We start from the raw sequence: 18,891 nt of genomic DNA, 5'->3' as shown, positions 1-18,891 counted from the left end.
CGTGAAAGTTCCCTATTCAAGATTGTCACGGTCCACTATCCATAAGGTAGTTACAAGAAGTTTGTAGAGTCCCAAAATACGACTTTATATGGCACAGCCTCAGGCCCAAAGAAACAGACCTTGTTTGTCCAGTGAGGGGGAGGTGTTTGGGTTTTATTATTATCATTCTTATTATTTTTAGTTTTTAAAATCCACTTTCCTTTTCTTTCCAGCCCCTTATGATGACTTTCAGGTCACCATAAGCCACCAGGTGGCCCGATGAGCTACGCGGTTTTCACCTAGGTTGTTTTCCGTGGTAAGAACCAAGCCTTAGAAGCTACGACTGAGTCCTTCCCAAATGTTCCTGGGCATGGTATTCATTCCGGTGAGAGCAAGAGGACGGTCATTTACACCACAAACAAAATACTGTAGTTGTAATTCCAAATGGAGAGAGGATCAAGGATGTCTCAGAGAAGCTCAGTGTCTGTCAGCAAATACTCATCAAAACCCGGAGGTGGTGTTCTATTTATACAGGTACGTGTATTTTACAAACTGGTGACGGACGGAGTACTTCTGAGACACAATGGGTTCCAGGTCTCGATTCGAGCGACGGTCTGTCATTTCCGTAAGCCCCGCGATCTCAGCAAAATCTGTACACCGGGCGACGCTGCAGGTTATTTTACTCTTTCTTTCATTTCAGAGGGCGAAGACGGAGTTAAAAAAAGTGCAGTTCTTCAATTAAAGTGCATGGATGAGGTAAACTAATTTCAAGAGTTCTGAGTTTATTCAACAGCACTGGCTCAGACAGGAACCATTCGGCCGTGTATCTGCTGCATTTGGGTTCTCATCGCCTGGACGCTGCTCAGAATCTTATTCTGATGTGTGACGGCTGTGATGCCGATTCTTGCCAGGTCACTGGATGTAGGGGGAGAAGTGAGAGGGAGAGAAAAAGGCATGAGGGCCGAGAATCTCGTTTCGGGGCTTCATGCAGACACACATTTGAATCAGCCACAGCTCATACGGCACAACAAGGCAGGTATGTTCTAATGTCTAATTAAGCAATTTAATGCAACAATGTAGGTGCTCGAGAGGCTGTGCAAAAATTACACGCGATCAAAATGAAAGGCATTCCAGTTTTTTTCTTTCTTTCTTTCTTTCTTTTTTTTTTTTAATGAGTAGGATGATAATGCAGCTCAAAGCAAGAACGGCAAATACTATTAAATCTAGATTTACCCTTTGGTGTTACATCGCTGAGTACTTACTCCTGGTTCATGTGTACTATAGCCTCTAGTGTGGTATAGCCGGCAGCCGTGAAGTTATCCTTATACCGGTCCATTTTAATGGCCTGGAGCCAGTCGCCAACGGATACCACGGCGGAGAACTCGGGAGAGCTCGGATCCAACAAGGCGGTGTTAGGTCTGGCGGTGGAACGAGAAAGTGTGGACAGACGAGAACCATCAGTGAGACAGCAAGACTCAGAAGTCAGATTGCCTAAGATAGGCATTGAAATGCCAAGGACGGGCTTTTTAGAGGACTGCCTGTTGTCAAATGTCATCGTGTGATGTTTTTTTGGGGTGTTTTTTTTTTTTTTTTACCCCTCATCGCACAAAGTCGCTAAAACATGTATCAATCGCCTTCTCTGCCCTTGATTCCACTTCCCACATTTGTTTCATGGGGACCTCTTGGTATACTAAGGATCATCCCAGTCTTTTCACATCTCAGCCTGGGGGGAAAGATTGGGGGAGACCTTGTGGCTGATACCCGTTGAGTCTTTGCAGGAAGAGGGAAATTCCTGCCAGCACTATTACATACCTCAGGACAGCAGCTATGGAAACCCTAGTGAAGTAGGAGTAAAACAAAAAAAAACAAAAAAACAAAACACTGTGAGCTTGCAACTCGCCAGACTTGATGGAGCGGAGAAAACAGCAAGAGTTCAAGTCCAGCGTGCTCCCAGCCAGGTCTGCAAGGCAGGCTCAGTGCATTCAAACAAACTTGGGGACAGCAGGGAGTTAATGCCCTCTTTAATCAGCCCATGCCTGACCAGCACGTGTGCCAAGACGGGAAGGAAGAATGGCCACTTTGATCACCGCGTGGATTACGGAATGCGCTTCTCGTCTTCCCTTGCTGGGGCTCTTAAATAATCATTTCAATGAACTCTAGGCACTTTTTATGAACTTATTTCTTAGTTTACGCATTTCTCAGGCCAGGTGTCTTACGTTAGGTCATTGTCAAGAGCGACTACACTTCAAGGCGGGAATTTTGCCATTCCTCGTGATACTGATAATACAATAATTATTATCAAGAGAAACGTAGTCCTCTTTATCATCAAACTACTTAATAATTATTGGGTAGACCTTCACCAGGTATTTTGTACCACCTTTACTTTAATCACCTGTAGAGCAACACGGCTACTTGTTTATTATATTTCCTGGAGCTCCCGTTTCCCTAGAAATTATAGAATGGGGTTGATCTTCACATTCTGACCTAGTTTTCCTCCTGAGGCTGCGCTGCTTAAATAGAAATGTTTAAATAGGAATATCATCATTACTGAATTTTTAGCCAAAAAGAATATATTCTCTTGTGAAAACAAAATTAAGTCGGTATAATGCCTTGATTAATTCTCTGCATGGCAAAATTAATCTAATTCCATTGTTTATTTTATAATTTTTACCTGTTATTTTGGTTTGCACAAATTCTTTCTTATGTAACTATTTCAAACAAGACTTGTTTTATCAATCAGTTTTGTGTCCAAATCGTAGCTTGCCACTGTGAATTTTTATGTCCGTTATTTCAATTAAGTCCAATTTTCTGAGTAAAATTGTGTGAATTTTTATGACAAGAATAATCAAGATTTAGCTCTTCCCCCAATAACAAGTAACATCACATAGAATTTTAGACATTAGTGTTCATGTTTATCAATAATATTCATCATTAGACAAGACCAATAGTTTGCATTTCTAACTTTAAGCCAAGAGCATGAATAGGGCAACATGTAGGCTCTAGGTACCCGACAAGGTCAAAATGACCTTAGGATGAAAATAACCTCATTCACTATCAATGAACTCTAAGGATTATTTGCAAGCTTGCTCTGGAAGTCTTTGTGCTCTCTGTGGAACACCATGACATCTGCCTAATTTTGTGCCGAATCACATACAATGTTATACTACATCCCATTATCAGCAAGCAGTAATCAGCATCAAAGCTACCGAAGTACCATCAGCGAGAAGAATTTAGAATTCTAAAAAAGTGTATCCAATAACTCAGTTTGTTCTCAATTTGTTCTGCATAATTGTACGAAGCACACATTATGCAATATCAGTGGCTGAAGAGTTTATACCAGCAGGAGAAGCACCAAATACCAATGAACCAGCCTTAGGACCTTCAGACAAAATTCATGGGATCCGGAGCTGGAGACCTAAAAGCTGGAGGAAATTCACCTTGGAATAGAAGAGGCCAGAATTGAACTGGATATCGGAGAATTAAAGAACAAAAAGTAGCCTGGCGATGCTAGGGAAAAAAAAAAAAATTTTTTTTTTTTTTTAGGTCACTTGGCTATCAAGTGGCAGAAATAAGATGTGAACTTAGCCCATCCCAAGAGTTCTTTCAGAAGAGCTTGATCATTAAGCTCTTGGGCTGTGGCAAATGCCAAGAGATCTGAAAGCCCAGAAGAGAACAGAGGGTGTCTCTGCTGCTTGTTCCAGATTCTTCGTGCACTGAAATAATCAGCGTATATACCTTCTCTTCCGCAACCATTAGGCTAAGTCTGCAGAAGACTGGAGGGGGAGCTCCCTGCACTGACCGAGACTGGAAGGTCTTGGACATTGTGGGGAAAAAAAACATCCTCCAATTTTTAACTCAGCGTCATGATGAAAGAGGAGCCTTGGAGAATTGCAGATTTGGAAGTGAGTAGATACCTTACTTCTTGCAGGCTCGAAGCAGCTGATTATCTTATGCTAGTCTTCATTTAAATCATTTAACTACCAGGGGCGGTCTATACTCTTTGGGGTGGGACCGGTATCAAGGTATCCGGAATCTTACACCAGGTTGAAAAGTTCCTATTGAATTAAGAGCACTCGGGAGTATCTGGGATCTTCTTTCTGGACTGATCACGCTTCTTCCTTTTGCCCTTTCCAATGAAACAACTACCTATTTTACAGATGGTTCAATTATATTCATTTTTAAAACCCTTCTCAAACATTCAGCCATATGCTTTGCAACTTGATCAGTTTCTATTTTGGTCCTGCTTCCTTCTACTCTTGAAAGACTCAGTAAAGAGAAATGTTAGGAACTGAAACCGAATGAATTTTGTGCTTTGTAAGCTTGTATGCGCCTATAACCCTTTAGAAGTCAACCTAAAACAGTGCCTGAAGAGGGGCGCCTGGGTGGCTCAGTCGGTTGAGCATCCGACTTCGGCTCAGGTCACGATCCCCCAGTTTGTGGGTTCGAGCCCCATATCGGGCTCTGTGCTGACAGCTCGGAGCCTGGAGCCTGCTTCAGATTCTGTGTCTCCTTCTCTCTCTCTGCCCCTCCCCCGCTCATGCTCTGTCTCTCTCTGTCTCTCAAAAATAAATAAATGTTAAACAAAAAATTTAAAAACAGTGCATGAAGAGCTATCCTCTACTCCTCATTTTTTACTAATCCAGTGTTCCTTTCCCTTCCCCAAGTATAGCATCTAGTGACCTGAATGTCTTCCCAAAGTACATTTTATCTTTCTTCCTAAATGTTCAGGTCCAGCATAATAAAGTAAGCACTTTAGCTATTTGTTGCTGGGTTTTTTAATTTTTTTTTTTTTATGTTTGTTTTTGTACTACTTTTTGAGGCCCGACAGGTGTTAGGCTCTGCGAAATGGTGAACAAAACTACCATAAATACTCCATTAACTGAGACAGAAGCCACCCAGGCTGCAGAGAGCTGTGCAGTGGCCTCTGACTAAAAGGCAGGAATTAAAAGTGAGCCACCGCTCGCCTGCCACCTCTAATGTATTATTTCATACATCACTATTAAGAAGGCATGGCCGACCTGGAGCTCTCGGTCCCCGTCCTCTTCAAGCTGTTGGGGTTGCGGATGAGTTTGTCCAACATGTTGACAATCTGCCCAAATTTCGGCCTATCACTTCTCTCCTTCTGCCAGCAGTCTAGCATCAGTTGATGGAGTGCAATGGGGCAGTCCATTGGAGGAGGTAGCCGGTAGCCTTCCTCGATGGCTTTAATCACCTATCAGAGAAAACAGAACGCTATATATTAAGCGGTCAGGGGAAGCTGCTGTCAGAGGTCCATCCTCCTGACCCGCAAGTTCCCCTGGATGTTCAGCTGCCGGCAAGCTCGAGCATGGGAACAGCACCAATTTCTTCACAGAAGCCAAAGCTGGACCTGAGTGTTGCTGGCAACGGGACAGGGAAGCCAGCTGTTGCCATGAGCTGTTCTCAGATGACAGGCAATGCCAATCTGAAATTCTAAAGTGAAGAACGCATCAGTGTTCCGAAGTGGTTACAACACAATCAGATCAACAGCCTGGTGTTGGGCTGGCTCTCGGAGATCACATGGTGACCGCCCTCCTCCTCCTGCTATCCAGCATCCTCTGAGCCCTCGTAACAAAAGACACTCTAGCCTCGCGTTACAGATCTTCCTTCAGAAGCATTCATAGTTGCGTCCAAGATGAACGTCTCGTTGTATCCTTTTAAGTCTGTATCCTCTTGCACAGACAGTTCATGGGTCAGTACAGGAGCCCTCCTTCCAGACCTCCCAATCCAGAAGACACTCCTTCTCTCTAAAATAGCACTCTCCTCAAACCCTCCACATGGCCAACCATTTTTTCTTTTGGAAGACCAAAATACACCAATATACCAACGCTACATCACATTCTTGGGTCTCAGCTGTCTGACAGTTGGCCCTGTTAAAAGGTGTTAGTAAGTGGATTAAAAAAAAAAAAGTAGTAGCAAAGAAAATTAAAAAAGAAAAAAATTCTTTTCGAGCATTCACATTCTGAAGGGGACCTCTCCACATCTAAGGAAAGAAGTTATAATGGTAGACGGTAATTGTCTCATTGCCCAGAGTTCTCCCTGCTTAATAAGACGTGAGTTAACTCTCTAACAGTCTTTCTTCTAATTCAAAATTTTTGCATCTGTCTTCACAGGTATTACAGTAGTTTTCTTATTGGCCTTTTGCAAAGCCCCCCATCTTTAGGGTATGAATCCCAGTAATGTAATATCGTAGGACTCATGCCAAATTTAAGGAGGGGGAGTATTTCATAATTTCTTGGCTACACATTAGCATCATTTATGGGAATCCGATGAAATTCTAAAAGTCCTTTTTTTTCTTTCTTTTTTTTTTTTTTTTTGGTCTGGAGATTTTTTAAAAAGTTTTATTCATTTTAAATCAGTTTCGTTTGGTTTCTATCAAAATGGGTAGCTGCTAATGAAACAACCAGAGCTCTAGCCATCTCAGTGGCCACATTGGATTCACCCCGCAGTGGGGTTTATATTTCCTGTTCAACAACTGGCCTTCCACAGCAAACAGTTCAGCTGGGTCCAGTTTCTATGTATGATTATTGTCTTTTCAGCTGGCACACAGTTTGACAGTCCTCTTGTGATTGATTAAGCCCCCTGATCCTTTTTCTCCCGTGTATTTTTGCCAACATCCTGTTGTATTCGTATTATTTACTACTCCTTGTAGAGTAAACTTCTACATGCTATCTTACTAAACATTAGTCTCTTTATTTCTGGCAATTACATGAAGTCAGTTTGATCTTCTGACTTTCTTTTATCTTCCCAGGTGCATGGTGTTGACTCTAGACTTGATGACAACATTTTACATTGAATTGATGAGAATGAGAGAAATATTGGGCTAACGCCAGGATAACACAATTTGTTACGAACCCTCAGACTGCTTAATACTCTTTCATTAGCCCCCTCTCCACTGCCAGCTTGGAAGATGGCTTGTGGGTTAACAAAGCATATTTTCTCAGTTTACTGCTGAATGCTTTTGGGGGGCTGAAGAGTAAAACAAACAAAAAACTTGGTAAGTTTGCCATATTTGCGACAGTTATTTTGAGTCCATTCACCATATGCCAAATGAATTCTACTCATGAAAGTGATTTCCCAGTTACATTTCCTATTGATTCCTGTCCTACGCAGAACCCAACGGAGACAAACACGCGGGAACGACAGCTCGACGTGATCTGTGGGAGAGAAATGGCTTCAAATGCTCCTCACGGAGAAAACCAGACAACTGAAAAGTTTAAAACAATAAAAATTATTTTAACGTAATATAGAAACTGCCAAAACCATGGGTCTGAAAATATTCAGGGCAGGGAAACGGACAGGATCTTGAGAGTCGATGCTCTTCTGAGCATTTGGTCACGACCGCCAACCGAAAGAGTTTAAGTATCACATCGTTAAAGGAGTCAAGGTATGCATTACTTGCTCATTTAGGTTGTTTTTGTCCTTCCGTCAAGTCTCTAATCCGAAAACAAATGTTGTTACAAGGTAGGTACTGGAAGGTGTCTGTAGCACAATCACATCAAACAACGCATTACACACCCCTCACTTCTGTAGTTTTTTTCCAGCCTGCAATTACCTACTAGTTATGGTAGCTGCTGGCCTTCTTCCTATCCGCTATGAACTTTTCTGTATAACTTAACAGATAACACAATGTCAACACCATCATTCCTCTTAATCTGGCTAGCGAATTCTTTTTTGCGCCCCTCGCCGTGGAGTGCATTAGTTTCTCTATCGCTCTGAACATTATTTTATTGATAAGGCAACCAGCATCCAATTTCTCGAGTTCTTCATCTAATAGCCAAGGCTGTGCAACCTCTTGCTGTTTCAGGACAAAGCAGATGGTCAGGTAGCATTCCACATCAGAGAAAATTTTTGAAAAGGAGATTTTTTTCTAAGCTGTAATTTTTACTGAGAAATTGAAGGCCACGCCTTTGGAAGCCCTGTGTGCTAATATTTTACTTCACACGTACAACTAACAAGTGTTCTGGGAAGACCCCTTGGTCCAAGTTTTTTGTTTTTCTGTTTTTTTCCTTCTTTTTCACTGGAGATGTTTGTAATTAAATTCTATTACTCTGGAATCTTATTAGTGTCATTATTGAATGCTTTTCTGAAATTGCAGGCATTGTGGATACTCCCTTACGCAGTAGTCCAGATGGTACATTTAAAGGGATGTGCATAATTTACAAAGGGTCATTTAGTGAAGCTTTATTTTAGAGTCCTCAAGGGGCAAGCTCTAATTACAACTATGCCAGCTTTAAAATATTCACTAGTTCTCTTCAGATAAACCCTTGGTGTCCATTTTTTCACATGTGAAATTTGCGTTTTTCATATATCCTTGTATTTTCCTAGAAATCAAAGTTGAATTGCATGCCACTGTGGATTGGAGCATTAATCACGTAAAAGATAAATCTATCGAATATAAATCTATAAATTTATAGATAAAAATATAAATCTACTGAGTTGGTCTCTCATACTACCCCCATTGAGGCGACGTAATTTTGGTCCTTGAAATCCGTGACTGTGAGGTTTAACGAGATTATTACACACATTTGTATTGAGAATCTTGAGTTTCAAGCTCAAGCCTACTCCGTCATACACTGATGCAATCCTTCCTGAATCTCAATGCAGAGACATATATTTCAGAACATAAAGACTCACGTCTTGATTGGACATATCCCAGTAGGGTCTCTCTCCATATGACATAACTTCCCACATAACGATTCCATAGCTCCATACATCACTCGCTGATGTGAATTTACGATAGGCAATTGCTTCTGGCGCGGTCCACCGGATAGGAATCTTGCCACCCTGTGAACATTCGAGCCATAAGTTATTCCCTAAGTACATCACTGATGTGCCATTTTAGTCCCTGAATGTTCTTACTGTTTGCCAAGCAGGACAACAGCATTCCTGAGATAGCTCTCCAAACAATAATAAGAGACTTGTTTATTTTAACTAGTCTTCTAAGTTGAGACACTTCTCATGTGTTTTCTTTGGTCACAGGGAAGTGAACAAGTAGTCTGTTTAATTATTTTTTAAAGAGCCTACCTATTTGAGTTCTGCTTCAGGCGATATTGTAGGAGAAAGGAAATCGCAGGATTTACAACATGCATATGTTATGACGGTATATCAGTGGATGCGTAGCTGACGCTCACTTTGACTTCTTGCTGAATTCTCTCACCCAGCAGCACAATAGCGATATTTAATATTGCTTCTGGAGTCATGAACTAAGGAAGTTAAATATGAAATTTTCTATCCTCCACACTGCCATCCTACTTTTATATAGCATGAGAAAGATGCTTAACATGGTTAGAAGATAACACATTACGCAGGCTCTTAGAGGAAGACAAGTAGCAGATGCTAATGTCATTACTGACTTTAATGGAGGGAGGGCACCTGCAAACGTGGCAAAGGAACTGACTATTACCCAGAAAAAGTTTAAAATTGGTGCTTGATTTTTTTTTTCTTTGCCCCAAATGTCTATTGTTTGGTTATTACACTTAGGTGAAAGGGGTTTTGAATCAAGTTTCAAATTTCCTCAGGTTCCATCTGGGGAAATTAATACAACTTAACTTGAGACTCCAGCGTTTCCAGAGAACATCATTTGAAAGCTTGCTTTACTGAGGCTGCTAAACAAGACACTAAACAGTACTAGAAATTACATTGATTCACTGTAGTGTGACTGAAACACTGAAAACCCAGCGTGTTACATTTCTACTTGTTCTATACAGAAGGACACTTGCGCTGCCTTCCACCTTCCTTAACTAGTTGGCTAAGGTTTAATCTACGTAAATGGATCATTCTCAAAGCCTCCTTTAATCTTCCTCTCCAAATAACTGGTAAAAATACAAGATCTTCAGTATTCACAAAGATGCATTCTTTCTTACATGAATGGACTTAGAATTCAAAAGTGGATATATGTGTCAGATTCAAAGCTAGAGCCACGGCCATAGAACACTACCAGGGAAAGAAAAGAAACCCACCCACCCACCCACCCACCAACCAAACAAACAAAAACAATGCTTAGGATTGTAAATGCAAAGTGAGCATCAAAGGAGGAAAATGTCTGCTTTCCGTTGATTTCAGCAGTGCCCAGCCGTAATGGCCAAACACTTTTAGGATTCTGTTTATTCCATTAGTATCTTATATTCAGATTGTCCAGCTAAGAGAGGATAGCCATTAACTGTATACTGATAACTCTTAACTGTGCCCTAATCCGGCCTATCTACCAGGAGTAAAACGAAGGCCATTAAAGTTGAAAATTCCTTCCACAGCGTAAATGATTTATAAATCCTGTGTACACATCCTCAGACTCAGTGGCCAACCAACTAGAAACGTTGCTCTACCTTGTTTAAAATAAGAAGACTTTTTAATAATAGAAAAGAATCAAATGGAAAATCTAAAACAGGAAGGAAGGAAGGAAGAAAGGAAGGAGGGAAGGAAGGAAAAGAAGAAAAATTAAGTGCAATAAATACAATAATTACTCAAAGCTCTAGTTTGCCGTTTTTAAAGCAGTCACACATCTTAAGGCGGTTTCAAAATCCCTCTCAGAAATACAGCTTGAAAATGAATGCGGGGATATGAAGAGGCTCGGAAGGATGAGGAAACTTACAAAATCACAAAGGGCTTAAACATCAAAGTGAGAAAAGAGGAACAGTTTCATCAGAGTCAAAACCCAGAGGTCGCAAATCCTCCTTACCCTGGTGGTGTAAGCTGCTTCCGGATCATCCTCAAGTACTCGGGACATGCCAAAATCAGACACTTTGCAGACCAAGTTGCTATTTACCAGAATATTCCGTGCAGCCAGATCTCGATGCACATAGCTCATATCCGATAAATACTTCATCCCGGACCCAATGCCACGAAGCATGCCCACCAGCTGAATGACAGTAAATCTGCCATCATTCTTCTGCATAGGAGAGGAATAAGGAAAAATCTCATTAGCATTAGGCCAAATTAATTTTCACCAAAGCATTTATTATTACTTAGATCTTTTTTGATTTCTGTATCAAGCCTGCAATGAAATGCCACACTATTTCCGGACCTTTCTGACCGAAGTCACTAATTCACTAGCAGAGTGTATCCTAAGAACTGGGTTTGCTTCCTGTGGTAGATGGAAATTATCCAACTGTAATGAATCTACGGCTCACATAGCCCCACAATGCAAGAATAAATCAAATACCACCCTCATTGAACATGGATTATTTAATAGCCTTGAAAAATCACATCATTCTCTATTTCTCCTCTTCTTCCCTTGCCCCATTAAAAAATTCCACGAATACAACTAAACAGAATGGACGCGAGGAGTCTGTTAGAGTTTTCTAAATACCGACATTCTTGGGTTTAATATAAAGTAGTCACGTACCCTGAGGAATGCATCCAAGGAGCCATTCTCCATGTACTCTGTTATGATCATTACTGGTTTACCTAGAGTTTTCAGAAAGAAAAACACAAACCCTTGATGAGCACTGCAGTTAATGAGATAAAAATGGGCTGTGCACAATTTTACTGCCAAGACACCTGTCTTGTGCGATCTAATTTAATTAAAACAAGCCAAGCTTATGCCTCAGCTGTGGGGAGCTAGGAATGAAATATTAAAAGGACGGGTAGGTTTAAATTCCATCTGGAAGGTTAACCCTTTGGGTGGCCTGTTGACAAGGTCTTTAACTAAAGTGGCCTCCGGTATCCAGGGAGCACATGAATGGATAATTGCTCTCTCAAGCAAAAGGGGAGGAAGATAAATGGGCCGGCCTGTTTAAAGGCGAAAAAATCTTTAGGATAATTAATTTATTTTGTCCCCAGAAGAGCCACTTGTGTGATGCTAAAGGAATCAATGGACAGAGAAACTTTTTTACTTATTTAGAGAAACTCAACTTTCTAAGAGCAGTAACTACGCGGGATACTTCATTACTCAGACACATCTTAAAGCTCAAGCATGCACAATATTAACCCCTCTCCTCCCCTCCCCCCCACGCCACCTTACTCAGATCGGGAGACATCTCCTTTCTTTTCCCTTTCCTATCTATAAAAAAAGTTATCCTATTTGGTCCTTTAAGCGGACAACTTCAGCAGCAGCGACAACAGCAACAACAACAAAAAAAACAAAAATCAGAGAAAAGCTGCAGGAAATTATTTCAACCGAGACAAGTTAATTCAGCACTAGGATATCCTTGCTCCCCCTTCACCTGTTTGTGTGTGTGTGTGTGTGCGTGTGTGTGTGCGTGTGTGTTTGTTTTTAGCAAAGAGAATAACATGAATTTAAGGTTTGGGAGAAGTGGGGGGGGGGGACTATACTTTTATTTTACTTTAGTTTTCTTTCTGAGGAACTTAGGAAATAGGAATCATTCTTTGGTTTCTTCATGGCTGGCAATGGACTCAAGATCTGAAACTCCTTCTTTTTAAATAGTGTTTGTGGGAGGGAATTGGGGTGGGGACGTAAATCCTCAATATTGTACTAAGGGAAAGGTTAAAGCAAAGAGAACATAAAAGATTCCCCGGGAGGAAAATAAAATGCTCGTTTGATAAATCAAAAATATTCACTTTCATTGCTATACCTGTGGACGGTTTGGACTTAGACATTCAGTCAGGGAAAATGGACCGGGGTAGGTCACTGCTGGAAAGTTCCTGTAACCATCCTAACTTAATACCTTTCCCACCCAGAATACACTCCGTTCTGATGTGCGGAGGGGGGAAATGTCTTTATTTCAGAGGCAAAAATTAGGAAGAAGAGAAATTTTCAATCTCAAAACAGTCCAAGTTATCATTTTTTAAAATCACTTGTTTATTTTTAATGTTTTTACCTTAAAGTTTATTTACTTATTAAACTTGTAAGAGAGAGAAGGGAGGAGGGGCAGGGTGAGAGGGAGACAGAGAATCCCAAGCAGGCCCCTCACAGACAGGATAGAGCCTGACGGGAGGCTCAAACTCACCAACGCTGAGATCATGACCAGAGATGAAATTGAGCCATCCAGGAACCCCAAACATTTTTTTTTTTATTGTGTTTTTGGTATCATGTCTAAGCAATCTTTCCGAGGTAAAACTTTTGGATGAGGAAATGATACCACGGAGAGTTTATTTTCAGCGATGAATGAAAGAAAGCCGGCAGAAAAAGGGGAAGTCGTGGCTTCGATCAAAGGGTGAGGAAAACCACTTCTGGTCTTTTCCCTCAGCTGGAGGGAGTCGTCTCTGAGCACCTTTTCTGTCCTCCCTCAATATAATAAATAGGAAGCTCTTTGCTTTACTTGTTTTATAAATTATTAAATAACTTTGTAATAAGTTAATTTTATTAATTTATTCTGACAGAGAGAGAGTGAGAAAGTACAGAGGGTGTGGGGAGAGGCAGAGAGAGAGACTCCTAGGCAGGCTCGGTGCTTGAGCCCGATGGGGGACTCGATCCCACAAACCCTAAGGTCATGACCTGAGCCGAAATCAAGAGTCGATGCTTAACCCACTGAGCCACCCAGGTGCTCCGAAGCTCTCTGTTTTAGATTCATTTACCCTCTACATCTGCGGCCACGGACATACCAAATGCATCCAAGTGAGTTGTAATGAACCCAACTCAATCAAAAGATACTTCGTCAGCCAATGAGTGAGATGGACTCTCTTGCATTAACACCTACTTCTACCTCACCAGATCCCTCTGGAGGTGTGGACAAGAGAGTAGAAGCCCCAGAAGAGAGTTGCAGGGGGAGGGGTGGTGGAGGGAATGTATCATCTCCCCATCAGTTTAAAGAGTTCTTCAAGTAACTGCTGGTAATGAATTCACACGCTCCCACATCACCTTTGTGCCCTCGCGCCTCCCTCCTCTGACTGTTGGCAGGTCTTCACGATTTTTCTACATTCCTTCTTCTGTTTATTAAAAGTATCCATTTGTCAGAATCTTTATGAGCTCTCCAAGAGAAATAAAGACGAATGTCTCCGTAAGCAGAGGGGCTTATAAAATGGGGCTCAGCTGGGTTCACGGAGGGAAGGTGGTTCCTCCCCTGAAACAGGCAGGGACGTGGTGGGGGGGGGTGGGGGGGGTGGAGTGGGGGAAGGGGCCAATTCCTCTGGTGGAAATTTTAAATCATTTTAACTCAGTGACAACTGCATTATGCAAATGCATCCAGTCGTTTATAACAGTTACAGCTGTAATAGCTATGGGTTTTAGAGGCGCGGTGGGACTTTAATACAGAGATCCCCTGGTTCTTCTCTCTTCTGCAGAGGTGCTACGAAAATCACTGTCTGCAGCAGGAAAAAAACACCCCAAGCTGAACAGAGCCTCCTTTTGAGAAACCGGACCCCTGCAGAAGTATTTAAACAGAATGTTATCTTTCAATTAAAGTAGTGAAGGGCTCTGGGCAGCTCCGAAGGCCAACGGGCAACAGAAAAATATCCTGTCTGCAAAACTAATCTTAAAAAGCAAAGAGAGGCATTCTGTGCTAATCATAGCCTTCGCCTTAGGTGGGAAATCATATACCCTTAGCACCAAGGTTCCGTTTTTGAGGGATTCTGATGATGGGGAAAGGTGTACTTCTTAAGACATAGCGTTACCATTTAACACTGAGGGAAGTTTTCTGTTGTTTAAATTCGCCAAGCATTATGCTAAACACGGGAAGTCTTTCATCCAAAATAACCTTCTTGGGCAAGTTCTATTTTCATCTCTATTTTGTAGATGAGGAAACTGAAATCTTGAGCAACTAACTGCTCACGACCACATGCTTTCCTAGCAGTGGCGTGGACACGGGAGTCTCCAAGTCCGGTGCCCTGAAGCCTTTGCCTCACCTCCCAGATCTTCAGAAATGTGAACGCATGGGCCCCACCCCACCTGAGGAATAAAACCTGCTCCAGGAAACTGTTTGAACACGTTTTCCAGAATTCTGATGGACGTTTAAGCTCGAGGAGGACCTCTGAATGAAGGCACACTTTCTCTCACTTTTTAGGAACCTCCTTATTGTCTCTTCTTAAAAGATGATGTGCTCTTGGGTCTTACTTTCTGCTCTACCCCAGAGCTAATGGCCAAAGTTTTACTCTTTTAACCTACTCTTCTCTCCCCACGGCTCCCTCTTACCACTCTGCACGTGTTCACTGAGGGTGCTTTTCACAGGCACCTTGAATCAAGTGAGAGGAACCTTGGCCTTCCTGGAGACACGGCCCCGGGGCTTATAAGATCTTTGCCGTGTAGTGAAATAGTAGGTACTGCGGCTCCTGGAACAGAGCCACCCTTCAGTAGTAACCGCTTCAGCTCACTGTCCATGTGGTGCCTTAAAAATGGGTCTTAGCCAGCCTTACAGATGTATTCAGGGTTTGCTTCACAAAATGCATCTGTTGAGCTGTGTCGTATTTTAACCGAAGCGTGGTTCGCAGGCTCCGCGAATGCTAATGGGCTAAAAAAGGAAGGTTCAACCAGGTGTTACTGTAAACAGACTTCCAAGATTCACTCCCCGCATCTGGAACTGAAGGTTCGAGCACGAGGCGTGGCGAGCTTTTGTTGTGTTTCATACGAAAAGCACTTAAATTTTATTTTGCTTACCATCTGCTTGCGCCTACCCTGTGACAATCAGTTGGGTCTAGCAAAGGTTTGAAAGATGGCGAGGCATACCAAAAATCTGCAATATTAATTTCCCTAAAATCTCACACAAGCTGCCTTGGAAATAGGGTATCAGCCTAAACCATAGACCCATTGAGAGCTGACGGCAAGATTAATGACTTGTCCTGCACTGATTTCCTCCCATTAGCAATCAGTGGGTCTGCTCCATCTGTCATTTCCCTGGAAAGAAAATGTGTGTTTAATTTGCCAGGAACTTCTAACGTGGCTTTGTAAAAGGAGCGCCCCACGTACATTTGGTGACAACGCCTTCCAAGTGAATTATATTCGGGTGGTCAAACTGTCCCATGATGCTGGCCTCACTCAGGAAGTCTCTCCTCTGTTTATCTGTATAACCAGCTTTCAGGGTCTTGATGGCCACACAGATCTCTCTCTTGCCAGGCACTTTGAGACGCCCACTGCATACTTCACCAAATTCACCTTTGGGAGAGAAAACGAATCAACGATGGGCCAGAAACACATTCAAGATGAAAGTAAGAGCTAACATTTGTTGCGTGCTACTTACATGCCAGGCACTCTGCTAATGTTTTACATAGATCAAGGGAATTTCACGTACGCAGATATTTACATATATACCTGTACACGCGATATGTTCGTACACATTTGTATAATCCGCATAGGTATATTTAACGTCCACAGAGAAAATAGGCTTGCTTGTTAGAGAGACACTCAAACACCTACCAACTCCTATGACTTTTTCAATCTTAATGCAGGATGCGTCGATTTCTTTGGCAAATTCTCGAACTGCTTGGTTGGGATCTTCATAGGTAAAGGGGTCCACGTAAGTTCTAACACCTAAGTAATAAACACGTGACAGGTTGGCAGACTACTTCTCAGAAACCGCTAACGAACTTAAGTTGTCCGCGTCTAAAAATATTTAGCAGAGGAAGTTTGCTTAGCATGACAAACATACTTAGCGATAGACATACAGAAATGTTTAAACTCTTGCTCTGGTTTTCATTAGTGGGTAAACAAAGAATTGTTAGCTACTTAAGAGGCCACAGCTCTACTGACTTCCTGGAATGTCTTCACCCTTCAAGGAGGAAATTTTAAAAACAACCCATCCCATGGAGGAAAAGAGAGTCTCTACAAGAAAATTTGGAATGTGTTAAGCTGAATACCTTTGTGCAAGTCGGTTGCTCGTGTCCCACCCACCATCTGCAGCTATATTCGCTCAGGGAAGATAATGGGAACTTCCTTTCTTAATCGGCCATGTTTACACGGTGTCCAATGTCTGGACCAATTAAGCACGTGACCAATAATTAACAAATGAAGATGAAAGCTAGGTTAAAATAGATAAGAGGGACAATGCTAGCTAGCTGACTGGAGAATATACACTCTGTATTGGGCTTCCACATTTATTCTGCTTTGGAAAGAAGGTGTTATAAGACACTGAACGTCATCCGGAAGCTGCAGTTGGAGAAAGTGTTATAGCCTAGTTGTGAATGGTTGGAATATCAGGAAGTGTCATTCAGCCAAACCCCACAGACAACTCGCAGCCGAAATTCAGAATGTCCCAGGGCTGCTGGGACAAGAAGCATCAGTAATTACTGGGAACTCTCCTTTCCCTGCCGGAGCTCCTAGGGCTTTGGGGCACAGAAAGGGTGTAGGGCACTGGTTGGCCTAATCTCCTTGATTTTCCGGAACTATCAGTCTTGTCCTCATCATCTCATTCAAATTAAAAAAAAAAAAAAAAAGTCATGTTTGTTTTTAAAAATATATATACCACATGCAAATTTTAAAAATATGGTTTTAGAAAGAAAATAAGGTGACTAAATGGAAGGTTGTCAGACATTCCATAGCCTTTATTGCTTTATATGCTGTAGCCAAGAAAATCTTTCTCAAGATGATTCTTCCTACCCCTAGTTTCTCTCTTCCTTCCACCTCCCTGTGCTGCTGTCCAATAGGGCACTTATTAGCCACACCTTGCTATTTACATGAAAATTACTTAAAAATCAAAGAAATTAAAAATGTGCTTCCTCATTCACACTTGCTCCTTTTCAAGTATTCAATAGTGCACGTGGCTACTGGCTAATGTGTTGGACAGGGCAGGTAGAGGACAACGCCATCATCTCAAAATGTTCTATTGGATCTTAAGAATCTTCTACCTCGTCAAGTCATTCTAGGGCCAGTTCTTTGAATTTATTCTTTGACCCCCGAATAAGCAGAACCCACTAAAGAGATATTAGTAGTCCTGAATGCCACAGCACATATTGTTGGGGGTAGAGCGATTACTGTTCGTTCCTTGTTCTTTTCCTCTCCAAAAACTGTATCTTACAAACATGAGAAAAACTGTCACCTGTTAAACCTTGTCACCCAGCTACACAAATGACCAGCAAGACCAATATTTTTCAGGGTAGACAGTAAAATAAGGAATAAGAAGAATCGAAAGGAAGTTTCCCCAACCCCCATCTTTAACCTCACTCGAAACAATCCCAAATCACTTATTTCAGTGGGAAATAAGTACATTACTTAGATAATTCTATGAAAGAGCTATAATACTGATAGCCACATGAATTTAATGCAGGCATTTCTAAACTGAAAACACGAGACAGAGTCTAAAAATAAAATTTATTCTTAATCCAATTGTTGTACCTTGATTCAAATGTTTCTCTTCATCTGCTTCTTGTTTAGCTTTACTGTATTTACTCCGTCTATTAAAAATTTAAAAAAACACACACACAATTATTTTCAAAAGTAGTAAGCCACAAGATAAGTTCTTTGCTACCATACTATATATAAGTCAGGCAAATAAAAATACTGTGCACATTTCACAGGCAAGTAAACCGAGGTTTATGGAAAGTTTGCTGGTGAATAATGGTTTCAAACACAATCAGAACTGATTGTGTCTCTGCCTTTTTTTTTGAGAGAGAGAGAGAAATCATTAGTGGGGGAGGGGAGAGAGACAATCTTAAGCTGAGGGCCGTGGAGCCCTCAGCAGAACTTGATCTCACCACTGTGAGATCATGACCTGAACCAAAATCAAGAGCTGGACGTTTAACCAACTGCACTAAACAGGTGCCCCAGAGTCTCTGCTCTTACCCACAATGTTAGAAACTAAGGTGATAAAGCAAATATTTTATAATATAATTTCAAATCTCCAGAATCAATTTCTCTTATTGAAGATAGATTATAAGTTTATTGGCTAGTTTTCCCATACATATTCCAAAGTAAAATAAGTTTCCATGGGTGAATTATGGATAAATCAAATGGCGATAATGTTCAGTATGTGATAAGTAATAGTAAGTCCTGTTGCTACAACCACAAAAACCACTACCAGAAAAAAACTCATTATCATATTATATGATATTCTTAAAACAATAGTGTTG

The 18,891-nt window shown here is 41.5% G+C and overlaps 1 protein-coding gene across 1 annotated transcript in view; it reads right to left on the bottom strand.

Moving 5' to 3' along the window:
- Positions 1-689: 689 nt before the first annotated feature.
- EPHA4 (EPH receptor A4) overlaps positions 690-18,891 on the bottom strand; it is a 143,155-nt gene continuing 124,953 nt past the window's right edge. The window contains exons 9-17 of the mRNA XM_047084238.1: positions 18,158-18,216; positions 16,244-16,357; positions 15,797-15,982; positions 11,342-11,403; positions 10,676-10,885; positions 8,635-8,784; positions 4,998-5,191; positions 1,242-1,397; positions 690-894 (exon numbers count right to left, since the gene is read on the bottom strand). Of these exons, the coding sequence (XP_046940194.1) occupies positions 780-894; positions 1,242-1,397; positions 4,998-5,191; positions 8,635-8,784; positions 10,676-10,885; positions 11,342-11,403; positions 15,797-15,982; positions 16,244-16,357; positions 18,158-18,216 (1,246 nt within the window). The 3' untranslated portion in view covers positions 690-779. The remainder of the gene's footprint in view (positions 895-1,241; positions 1,398-4,997; positions 5,192-8,634; positions 8,785-10,675; positions 10,886-11,341; positions 11,404-15,796; positions 15,983-16,243; positions 16,358-18,157; positions 18,217-18,891) is intronic.

This window comes from Lynx rufus, unplaced genomic scaffold, assembly GCF_022079265.1.
Source record: "Lynx rufus isolate CCGP_SWC_20201006 ecotype Redwood Valley unplaced genomic scaffold, mLynRuf1.p SCAF_2, whole genome shotgun sequence".
NCBI classification, from domain to species: Eukaryota; Metazoa; Chordata; class Mammalia; order Carnivora; family Felidae; genus Lynx; species Lynx rufus.
Note: the sequence above shows the minus strand (reverse complement) of the source record. Positions and strands in the feature narration are given on the sequence as shown.